General features: G+C 48.4%; 1 protein-coding gene across 6 annotated transcripts in view; it reads right to left on the reverse strand.

Moving 5' to 3' along the window:
- Positions 1–12,142, reverse strand: part of Vps13d (vacuolar protein sorting 13 homolog D) — a 256,944-nt gene that overhangs the window by 41,373 nt on the left and 203,429 nt on the right. For all 6 annotated transcript variants that reach the window (XR_012907550.1, XM_075946687.1, XM_075946686.1 and 3 more), the window contains one exon: positions 4,963–5,094. Coding sequence is in view for 5 of the 6 variants with exons in the window: in XM_075946687.1 (XP_075802802.1) it covers positions 4,963–5,094 (132 nt within the window). In the remaining variant the exon portion in view is untranslated. The remainder of the gene's footprint in view (positions 1–4,962; positions 5,095–12,142) is intronic.

Here is a 12,142-nt window from a genome sequence, read left to right on the forward strand (position 1 = left end):
CACCTTGGCCTGCCAAGGCACTGCCAGAGATTTCATTCTGCCTCCAGGCTAAGCATCCTGTCTCTCAGTGGTGCTCTAAGTCTGGGCGTGGTCCACTGCACACCCATATGACTTCCTGAGTACCCACCACTGAGTCAGTCAGAGTCAGTCACCGTGTGGACTTGCTAAATACCCACCTTGTTCTAGTCGTCATTTTAACTATGGCTCCCATGACAAAAGCTGGGGTTTGCTGTTCTCATTTAACTGGTTGGCAATGCTGAGAATGTAGACTTATAAAGTCTCACTGTCAAAATTAGCAGCGCCCAGCGGCCCTCCTTGCTCAGCTGGCTTAGTACAGCCTCCTCGTGAGAGGCACTCTGAGAGGCAGGGGCCACATTGCTAAGTGAGGAGACGGGAATGGGGGAGGGCATGGGGAGACAGAAGGAAGAGGGCACATCTCAGGACCAGCTGGAACCAGATGGAAAATGAAGGAAACATTCAGAAACAACTTTGTTCTGGAGCACAGGCGGGCAAGGAGCTCAGCCATGAAGGATGTCCCCGACTCTTTGAGGGGCTCCAAAGGTGGCTAGGAGGCAAGGTGATAGCAGGCACACGTTATAGCATCCTGCCGAGACTGGCTCCATCCTTCACCAAGGCGCTTCTGAGGACTTGGTGACACCGAGAAAGATACTTGTCCACCTAAGGGCATACGGGCTGGTCCTGAGCACACTTCCCAACTGCTTTCTAGGAGGCTGCCATGTCTTAGTCCTCTTACAGGCCAGGAAACCTAAGGAGAAATGGTGGCTCCTGAAAGGCAGACAGCACGGTGAGGGAAAACTGGGCTAGGCAGACAAGGAGGGTCACAAGCCCTCTGGCAAGGGAGCTTGTATTTTGGTAGCTCAGTGCCCTCATCTCTGAGGGAGATGGCGCTGCCTACTAGCCCCTTCAGTTAACACCACATGGAGAGGACCCCTGATGGACAGAACAAGCCAGCACAGCAGCCCTAATTGCCACATTGGCACTCTGGGCACAGGAGCCCTGCTCATGCCCTGAGGCTGCTGCTGCTCTTACATTCATTGTCTTAAGGCCTTCAAAGCAACATCAAATCAGAACTAAGGGCAGAGTTAGGGGAGAAAGCACTGGGCAATGACCCAGGGCCTGGGTAGCCAATGGCTGTCTCCCCATCTTTGCTGAGGCTTCCCCTGCAAAACATTACTCAAGGTCAAGGTTTGGGGTCTCATCAACAGCACTCTGTCATTCTGCTTGCTCCCCACCCCCATACACAAAACAATCTGGAAACCACATCAAAGATTCATTCAGATGGCTCCCGAGCAGCCCCTTCACATGCTCATCCTGAACTTGTCACTCGTGGTGAGGAGTGGGGGTGGGGGACAAAGCAGTGCTCTCTTGGTTCTTCCCTCCCCTGACCTATTCCTTCCTGCCTTTGTTCCTCTGTGCCCGCACCCCTGCCAGCCATGGCGGGACACCATACTTTGATACCTGGACTTGGACTTCCACTCCCGCTCCTCACTGCCGCTGGCCCACAGATGGGCTGATGAAAAGCCTCATGGGTGACAGGAGGGACACTGTCTGTCCATGATCTGTTGACTCACAGGGCAGAGAGGTCCTCTCTGTAAATCAAACCACTGGACACCCCGCGAAACACAGCTTAGATTTCTTTTAGGACAGAGACTCTACCCTCCGTGGCAGGCAATGGGGAGCAAGTGCAAAGTAGTGAAAGTCCTTTTCTCCCCGTTTTATGCCCCTCTCCTCCCAAACAGGTCTGCCTGACTTGCTAGACCGTGAGCTTGATGAGGAACACCACCAAGTTTGTACTTGGCAAGGATTCTGAAGGTGACAGTAAAGACACCAGGAGGTCTGGAGGAGTTCAACTGCACATGTGTGCAGCACTGGCTGTGGGATGCCAGGGCTGTGAGTCTCTCAGAACTTTTATCTGAGCAGCCGGGTAACCTGTCAGTCACAAGTCTTGTGGTGTCAAACATCGCTGACAGATTAGTTCCTGGCTGAGAAAGTGAAGCTGGAGCTAGGGCTGGGGCTGAGACACAGTGCCCACCGAGCCATGGAAGATGTCAGCTGGAGCTAGGGCTGGGGCTGAGACACAGTGCCCACCGAGCCATGGAAGGCCCTGGGATACATTCCCAGCAAAGAAAGGAGGGAGGCGAGGGGAAGGGACAGAGAGGGAGAGAACAAAGGGGATGTTCACTATCATTTGTTTTCTGAATTCTGTTTGATTCTGTTAGCCATGTAAATGAGTTGGCTTCATTGCAAGACGAAGATGGCATTTAAGCATGCTATTTTGGGGAGGATCCTCTTCTTCAAAGGTGTGCCCCCCCCCCACACCTCTAGGAGACAAATACCTAAGGAGAGAAGTGTAAGGTTTGCAAATCCGTCTTGCTTTCTTTTTATATACTTTTCTGTATTTAAGAAAAAAAAATCTTCTAAGCATTACTTTCTATCTAAATGGCGAAAGACCCCAAGGGCCACTCTGCTGAGGCAGTAGCTCCTCGGGCCTGCAATCTGAGTGGTGGCCTTGCTGAAATACCAGAAGTCGGTATCTCACAGGAAACAAGCAAATGGAAAGACAACTAAAGCAGACCCTGGCCGCAAAGCAGGCACTGCTCAGAAAGCGGATCCTATAGGCAAGCGCTATTTTAACACCAGCTTCATCCCGGGCCTGGATTAAGGCTGAGAAGGAGTAACAGAGGCACCGCTGATGAACCTGCTGTGAGGCCTGAGCAGACCTTAAATTGGATGGCAGTGACAATCTGTTCAATACTGTTTAATTAAATGGAAAAAAACCCACAAAACTAAATGCAACTTGATGTGGGAGATCAAAGTTGAAGCTGCTGCGGTGCTGGGGACTTGTGGGGTTTTGCTCCGTCAGGAAGTCATTACACAATATTTTCCAGAAGTAAAACAGTGAGTCTAACTGGAAAAAAATGTGGAAACATTTAGTTAGCACAGTAGAGCAAGGTATTAAAGACCCTTTTAACGGGTTAACTCTGAGGGAAATATGCAAATAATGAGGTTCTTAAACATGTTTTTAATTACAAATCTAGGATAAAAGTCAGAGGCAGAAGTCAGCACCGAGGTTTTCCTGAGCACCCCTTCCTGCAGACAGATGTCTGGACCACTCACATTGCCCTGGGGACAGGCTGGTAAGTGAGGACACTCCGAGCCATGCCTGCCACAGACCCTGCTGACCTCCTGTATGCCCAGGAAGACTGAGGTCACATGCCTCCCTTACCACCCACTGGCCAGGTTCCACCCTCAGCTTGGGTGGAGACACAGGGTTTTCATCTTCAAAGTCAAAATTCATTCCGGCAGTCACTGTGCCCAGATCACATGAACGTCAAGCATTTCATGAAGTCCATTTCACTGGTTTCTCCCTGGTCTGTTTCCCATGTGTGCACCACGTGGGCAGGAATCCCATGGTGACTGGACTATGCTGTTTTCCCCCTCGTGCTTTCTAGCCTTATGTCATTCGATTACAAATGAATCTTGTTGCAAAGACCAGGGATGGTTTGGATAGTATAGAGGTAGGTTAGCAAAGAATCTAAAATATAACACTCAAGGGTCTATAATTTTACTTAGCCTACCCTTCTTTTTGAGACAGGAATACCTATAGCCCAGGCTCACTATGCAGGGTGGCTGAGGACAACTTTGAACTTGTGATCCTTCTGCCTCCAATCCCAAGTGCAAATACCACTACTTTTGGTTTAGGCAGTGCTGGCGATGGAGCCCAGCTTCAGTGTATGCTAGGAAGTACTCTATCAGCTTAGCTACATCCCTCAACCCTTACTTAACCTTTGATAGCACCCCTAAAGCCCCAGGGATTGGGAAGTGGGACAGTTCCACACAAGTGTTGAACTTAATGAATGACTCGGATCCCAGGCACTGCTCTGGGTTTGGAGGGTTCTCGAGCGAGTGGACACCCTAGCCATCAGTGGCTCCCATTCTAGTAGTCTATACCATGCCCTGCTTGGCTGAGAAGTGACTCTCTAGTTGGAGGCCCAAAGTCCCACCAACAATGTAGTATATGGGCAGTCTCAGCCCTCTCAGCCTTCAGAAGCAGATATCTAAATGTCTGTTGTTGAAGCCACTCCGTGCACAGCTTGCTGCTAGGGAGCAAAGCCTTATCTAGGGAAGCTCCAGTGACAGCATGGCAGGACACATCTAGGAAGATGCCAGATCCCATCTCCTAAATCCTGGACTTCATTTTCTATGTCCCCGTTCCCATAAGATATGAGATGTGAGTCGAGGCCTCTCTGGTACTGTCTCCACCAATGACACAGAAGACCATGCCAGGAACCAATCTCTCCCTGAACCCTTCCATCAGCCAGCAACACCACAGTGTTCAGAGCCTCCCTAGCTCGCCTCGCCTTAGAAGACACAAGTTACTATGCCCCAAATGCAGTCCTCTCACATCTGGGCAAGTCACAGAGCACTTTACATTCTGAGGGCTTCCACAGAATATCGCCAAGGACGGCCATGACTGCCACATCAGTTAAAATCTCAGTAGCTGAAAATGTGACAAGATCCTGGGTTACTAAAAGGGTGACAAAACAATCAAGAAAACACATTTCCAGAACATTCTATGGGCAGTGGTTTGTGGTTCATTTTGCTGGTGTTCTATAGCAAACACTGGATACCAAAGTTTAAGGAAACTGTTTATAGGAAAACCAATTTCCTAACACCCCACACCCCGGCCTCTCTTTGAGCTACCTCCACAAAGACTCACGCTGCAGAGTCAGCATAGCAAGGTCCACTCTGAACAGACTCTAAGTCACTCCCTCCGGTAAAGGCCATTTATAAGTAGTTATATTGAGACCTATCAGACATTCAGGACAAGCAGGCCTTCAGCCTTTCTCAAGGCTGAAACTCCTGAGCAACAGGGACGTTTCTCAGACTCAAAGACAGACAAGGAAACACAGTGGACCCATCTCTTCAGCCCCCACTTACAACTCATCTTGGATGTTGTCTGTCAGCTTGAAGAGCTGCTCCTGTCCTTCTGCCTGACTCTCAGAATAGCGAGGAAGCAATCCCTGGGGGCCAGTGCAGCAGCGCGGCTTCCGAACCCTCTGGGCTTGGGTCCTAGAGGGACAAATGGACAGGAAGAGGGTAAGTGTCAAGGCTGAAATGATTTTCCATCCTCATCTGCAGCAGGGCTGTGTGGGCTACAGCATGCCCACTGTGAATTCAGACTGGGCCTCAACAATCCTTTGGCTACAGGACTATTGGCTCAATCAGCTGACTTCCTTGGCCTCAATCTCTCTTTCTGTGTAATGAGCTGACACAACCCACCTCTTGGTTGTGGGAGCAAATAAGAGAGTACCAGTACCCCCGTCAGGCTTGTGCTGAGGAGGATAGGTGACCGACCCACCACTGCAGCTCTGTAAGGTCACTATCACTCGGTTCCCGATGGACCACACCGGTTTATTACATTTTGCTAGGGATCTCTTTGGGTTGGCCTCTGGGGACGTGCAGTGGCTTCAGGAGGAACACCAACGGGCCTGGGCTTTAGTATGACCTGCTATGCTGCCAGGCTCCTGAGCGGTGAGCTAGTCTCCTGAGTAAAGGGTAAGGAATGCAGTGGCCATGTGAAGGGACCAGTCCTAGGACACAGCAGCAGCCCTAACTCATGCCACTTGGCTGCTGGTTGCCCAAAGGAATCTGCTTTGCTATGGCTTTCAGGGTCGGCTGCTGTTGTCTTTTTCCACAAACCATAGACAGGGTAATTGATAAATACTTTTTGGTGTTTTCCTAGAATCAGGAGTCCATATTTGTCTTGGAAAGGCGGTGCATACTTCAGATGACTGATAAGAGCGCACTGGGTCTGTCCTCGGCCTTGTACTTGCTGTACTCTTTATTATTTGTTCCTGGAACCCACTGAAGCAAAACATCCCTCTCTAGACATAGCTCAAAGGGAGGAGCAGGCAGCCACACTGAATCAGCACTTTAGGACCATGGACTAGTGGGAGTGGAGACGTCTGACAGGGAGAAGTGTCCTGCAGGGCAGGTCGGGGTAGGACCCCGGAAGCAGCAGTCTGGAACTTGCCACAGGCTATCTGCAAAGCTAAGATCATTGCATGTGTTTCTGAACCCAGGTCAGGCTGAGTTCAGCAGGCTCTGGTTCCAGAAGGTGCCATGGGGGTGTTTGATAGCTAGTAGGAAGCCAGATCTCCCATCCCCCTCACACATACAAGTCTCAAATACTTAGTTATGAGGGTGTCTTGTGTCCTTTTATGCAGGAGTCATGTGGAAAGTTGGAGGAGGATGCAGGGGCTTGCACTGAGGGACTGACTGGGTAATGGGGTGGCTTCAATTATAGCACATATTATACATATTCCCGCTGTGCTTAGTCTCAATCCTTCCAATGGCTCTCACCCCAGAGTTCTCCCTGAAAGCAGGGATAGTGGTGCAGGCAGACACTGTGAGTCCACTGGGAGAGGAACCTCTTAAGGGCTCAGCTATGGATGCCAGCAGATCACCATATGTGAGGGGATCCCAGGAAGGAGCTGGGTAGACTTTTCTAGGTGGCATACTCTAGCCTCTTGGCCTGGCAAAACAACTGCTGCCATTTTACTATCTAGACAGACCAATGACATGTTTCCCCCAAAGAATTCCCATGGTTCTTTTGCCTGAGAGGCTCCTGAAGGGGCCACTGGCTGCTACACAGAAGACCAAAGACCCCTCCAAGAGGCAGACGGGGGAGTCACTTTCACTTTCCTACCTCCTTTTAACTAAGTTTGACTTTCCGGGGTGCCGCTGTCTGGTTCACCAGGGACAGCAAAGGGTAGCTGTGAAAAGGGAACCTTTGTGGAGAAGTGTCCTATTCCTCCAAAAGGCCTGCTTTTCTCAGGGGTCACCACTGCAGGGAAGGGGAAACCGACAGTGAACTGCATCCTCCTAAAAGGACCTAAGGAAGTCTGGCAAATCAATGAAAGGTGGCAGACTGTTCCTGAGCTCCTAGAAGTCACACCTCACACCAACTATGGGCCAACTGAGAATGGAAGAAACTGTGCCCCACACTACCAAAATATTTAAGTGCACACAGTAATTCCTTGGCTCAGCAGCTTCCTCTAGAGCCCCTTCCTTTAACCTTATCTCTACTCTCAACATATCATCTAGCGTGCAAACTACAAAGCCACACAGAATGAGCAGGTAGAACAGCTCCTTTGTGGATCCTCATCTCCTCTCTGTCTTCCCCGCAGACAGCAAACTACCCCTAATTTTTATGGTCCTCTCTACCAAACACCAAGGGCCATGCTGGACTCAATGCTTAGTGCTAAGGCCTGGAGGAGCACACTGTGATGCTTGAGGTCATTTTCATGCCACTAGGATATTCAAAGAAAAACCCACAGCCTCCCCTCACTGAGAGGACACACCTCTGTAAATGAGGGGTTGGTTCCCTCAGAGGGGAGACTGGCAAGCATTCTTTCGAGAGGCAGAAAGACGGATTAAGATACTCTTCCTCATTCTTCTTTGTCAGTGACTAAAGCTAGTTTTTCTCCTCTAAAACAACTAAAATTTCAAGTTCTCATGTCCAAGTTGGTAGGCTGTGAGCAGGTGTTGGGGGATAGGGTTTAAAGTCTCCGTGAGAACAAATCTGGCAGAAAGGTTATGAAGTAACCTTCACCAGGGACATGGAACCACTGTGTGGTAGAACCATTCTCATACTCAGTATGTATGGTGGTGACACATACATGCAATTGTAGTGTTTGGGAAGCAGAGATGAAGCCAGCAAGACTGAAGCCAGCCAGGCCTACTTAGACTTTGTCTCAAAAACAACAACAACAAAAAAACAAAACAAAAAACAAAAACCAACCCACTAAAACCAAAAGCACCCAAACACAAACAAAATATAATAATATATTGTATAAAATATATATCAGTAGAGGCAGACTTAACATTGCACAAAGTCCTAAGAATACATACAAACAATCATACCCATGTACATATGTACACACACACACACACACACACACACACACACACGAACTCAAATCACCCTTATAAACAAGCGCTTCTGCAGGTAACAGCAATCCTGCATTTGTTCATGCTCTGTGCCTCAGTTTTACAAGACTGACTGTTACGTCACTATCCTGTGTCCCAGTGAGCCAAGCACTGGGAAGACGACAATAAGATGGCTTCCTCCTGTTCTGTTCAAAGTCTGCCATCGTCACTGGTCTTTTTCTTTATTTGAACAAACATCATCTACAGCCCCACTACTGACCACTGCCTGGGTGTCTTCTGCATCCAGACACTGTTCCTCCTTCCCCTGGCACAGCCCCAATTCTAAATCTCGTGTCTAATGTCCATGCTTTTCCTTCTTAGGCAGTCTTCCCACCTTCCAAGCCTGTTCTGGCACACTAGTGCTGTCTATAGGTCCTAATCATGCTGGGTCTGTTGGGAGGATTCACTTCTGTCTGCGTGCTAACACCCTGTGCTATGGATGTGTATGACATATCTGAGACTGGCTAAGTTCTGCTATGATAAGTGATGTGGCTATGAACATGCTTGTCATGTCCCCTGGAGACCCTTGGATTTGGATACATACAAATGCACGCACACATGCATGCACACTTTTTTTTTTTTGCCAGATTTCAGGATATAAATGTTTGCTTAAGAGGAGAGTGTGAGCTACTTAAAAAGGTGCAAAACCATTTTACACTCCTGCCGTGATGTGGTTATGAGACGCTAGCTATCTCCACCCCTTCTAATGTTGGGTACTGACTAGGACAGCACTGTCTAATATGCTGTCACTGGGCACATGAAGTGAGGTCAGTGGGACAAAAGAACTAAATCTGAAATTTACTTTCATATGAGAACCTGTCTCAAAACAAACAAAAGGGAGGAAAATCAGGAGAGTGGTGTAATTCCAGGACTCAGGAAGAAAAGGCAGGAGGACCTTTAACTGAGGCAAGCTAAATTAAAGGTCAGTCTGGACTACATGAGATCCTGTCTCAAAGGATCAAAACAAAACAAAATTAAATTGACTTATACTTATGTTATATCTTAGAGAACATTGATATAGACTCTACTTAACTTTTATGTTTATTTATTGTGGAGGGGTGCATGTATGCCATAAGGTACGTGAGGAGGTCAGAGAGCAACTATCAGGAATTTCACTGTATTCTAGAAATCAAGCTCTGGTCGTGGGAATTGGGCAGCAAACGTTTTACTTGCTGAGCCACCTTGCCGCCTGGTCTAGATTCTCCGGCCTGTTGCTGGAGTGGGGATAAAATGGCCTCGGCACTTTCTCATCCCATCTCCGTCCTTCAGATGAAAGAATAATGGTGTCCTGTGCTGGCTAGTCTCGGCTGCCAACTCGACTACATCTGGAATCAACTAAAATCCAAGCTGCTGGGCACTCCTAGGAGGGAGGGGTTTTCTTCACCTGGTTATTTGAACAAGGGAGACCCACCCTCAGTCTGGGCCACATCTAATGATGGCAGCCCACATAAAAGGCAATGGATGAAGGAAGCTTTGTATTTTGCCTGCTTGTCCCCACTCTCTCTGGCAAGTTCATCTATCCTGTTGAGGCTGATCCCAACGTCTTCTGACAACCAGCAACTCTCCAGGAATCCTCTGGATTTGGACAGCCAAGACAACTCCCGGATCACAGCCATAGGCCAGTCTGCTAGCCCCCTTCACATCCGAACAGTCCTTCTACCTGCTGTGCTTCCTTAGAGAGTCCTGACTAAATGGTATGCACAGGGCAGTAGGGTGGCTCCTGTCACTGGTGCTGGGGCATTGAAGGTCAACACTGAAATTGTTCTGCCACCCACTGCTGTCATGATGCCACTTGGGCAGTGTCTGGCACCATACTACACAGGAAGTGGCAAAATGCCCTCATTCACTTCTCTTTGGTTAAGTGTTTCTTGACCGGCACTGAGAACAAGAGTCAGTTCAGTGTGTGCAGCGTCTCTGCCTCCACAAGCCTTTGTTTAGCCAAAGGTCTGCGGTGCACTTAATTGCTGCCAGCTGGGGGCTGTCGGCCATTTTAAGCCCTCAGCTGCTGTGGTTTATAAATTTCACAGCATATAGGAAGAAGCAGCCCTTCCAGTCAACCAGCTAATCCAAAATGTCAGCACCAAATGAACTTGAGCTTTGAACTCCATGAAAATGTCAGGCAGCGGTGATACACCATGGATGCCTCTTCCCCCAGGGAAGGGGCTGCTCACACAGTGGCTGATACACTGCAGATACCCACCCAGGGAGAGCTGTCCATGAAGACTCACTCCATCAGGCAGGGGCTCTCTGACAGATACTGGGGGCCCCCAAACCAAAGATCAGAGCCATGAAAATAACCTGTGTCCCAGTCTTGAAGCAACAGTAAATCCAAACAAGGTGGCGGGCAGATCTAACCAGTTCCACTTGGCTGATGTGCCTTTCAGCCTGAGGTCAGCAGTTGGCCAGGCCATGATTTGTTCTTTGCTTATATGATGAGTAGCTGTGTCACAGTTCTGTTAGTTGGAGACAGATGGCTGTGTATGTCCACTCAGGCACAGTGCAAGCTGATAGCTGCTCGAGAAGTCTGTCATGGTCAATGTCTATCAGCCAAGTGACACCCACAAGCCATCAGCAAATGAGCAGACTGTGCGCACAGACTGTGACGCCCAAGCCCAGTAGATGTTTATTCAGCGAAGGGCTGCCATCTAATGGGGGCTGGACGTGCTGACCTCTGTGGAGTGATGGATGATGCTTATGTTTATTATATATATGGCCCACAATTTTTGTTTTCACTAACTATCTTACTGATATGCAGCGTGCTCAACTAAGCACAAATAATTAGACTGAGAACAGAAGGTTGGCCCAGATTCTAAAACATTGTTCACTGGTAACAGCTACAAGAATCAGGGGTCTTGTCTGAATGACTCCATCAAACATTAGTTATTGCTCTGAATGGCACTGCCTGCACTGGGAGCCCGATCTGGTTAAACGCACTTGGATGCTCACTGAAGTACAGTGGGGTCCAGAAGACCTCTGAGCCACAGCTCTTTCCTCTCTGTCCCATGAATCCATTTCCAAATACTATGAGGAAAGTGCTTCTCACTCCACTCAGTGTATGGCACGGTGACACGTTGAAGCTTGAAATGGGAAAAGTATTTCCTGGAATAATTTGGGTTTTGAGCACATGAAAGAAATGGTGTCAGTAGAGATTCATTCTTCCCTGGAATTACTGAGTAAGTATTCAAATTAAGGTAGCCAGAAAAACAAACTGCTCCAAAATGGTCATTCCTCTCTCTGGTTCTCTACTCCACCTGACTAGGAAGCTTGAAGGGCAAGTTTAAATCCTCCCATCATTTATAAACTGTTTCCTCATTTATAAAACAAAGCTGGTGACTGGCAGTATGGCTCCGTGTGGAGAGGCACTCACTGCCAGGTCTAACCACCTGAGTTCAATCCCCAGAACCTACATGTGGAAGGAAAGAACCAACTTCCATACTCCGCCATGGTTTATGTTCCCTCATACCACATGCAAATACACACAGAGATGCAAATTAATATATGTAACAAAAATTCAAATGCTGATAATAGGGTGTTACTAGTAGTAAGTAAGTCACTAAATGTACAGTGCTTAGAGTAGAGGCTGGTCTATACAATATACTCCACAGAATGGACCCAAGGCACAGATGGTGCATAGCTTGCCAGGGAAGTGCTTCCCATTCTCCTCCCTGTTTAAATTCCACCCCACTCCCTGGAGGTCTGAAGTCATGTGTAAGGCAACACACAACATCCCTTACCAAACCATTGCCACTGGAAATGGGGGAGATGTTGACTCAAGGAAGCATAGAAATCCTATTTATATTGTTAGGTTTTAGCAGTCCAGCAGGGGTGATTTCCTGGACTGGTTTGCACCCATCAGTGAGGTTTCACACCTGACTTGTTTATAGGGGTCAAGGCTCTCTGTAATCTCATGCATTTGGGACCCCGTGACACAGTGACCGTGACAGCTGGTAGGGACTAATGCCAGTAGATGTGCTGCTGGGACTTCAGCTTGAGGACAAAGATACTCCAGACTCTTTTCTTGGTCAACTGCCTCCAGGCTGAGACTATCTCCGAAAAGGCTCACTTTATAATGAATTCAGCACAGCTGGGAGCCCTGGAAAAGGTTCCCCAAATGTCATAAATCTGC

Source organism: Microtus pennsylvanicus, chromosome 13, assembly GCF_037038515.1.
Source record: "Microtus pennsylvanicus isolate mMicPen1 chromosome 13, mMicPen1.hap1, whole genome shotgun sequence".
NCBI lineage: Eukaryota > Metazoa > Chordata > Mammalia > Rodentia > Cricetidae > Microtus > Microtus pennsylvanicus.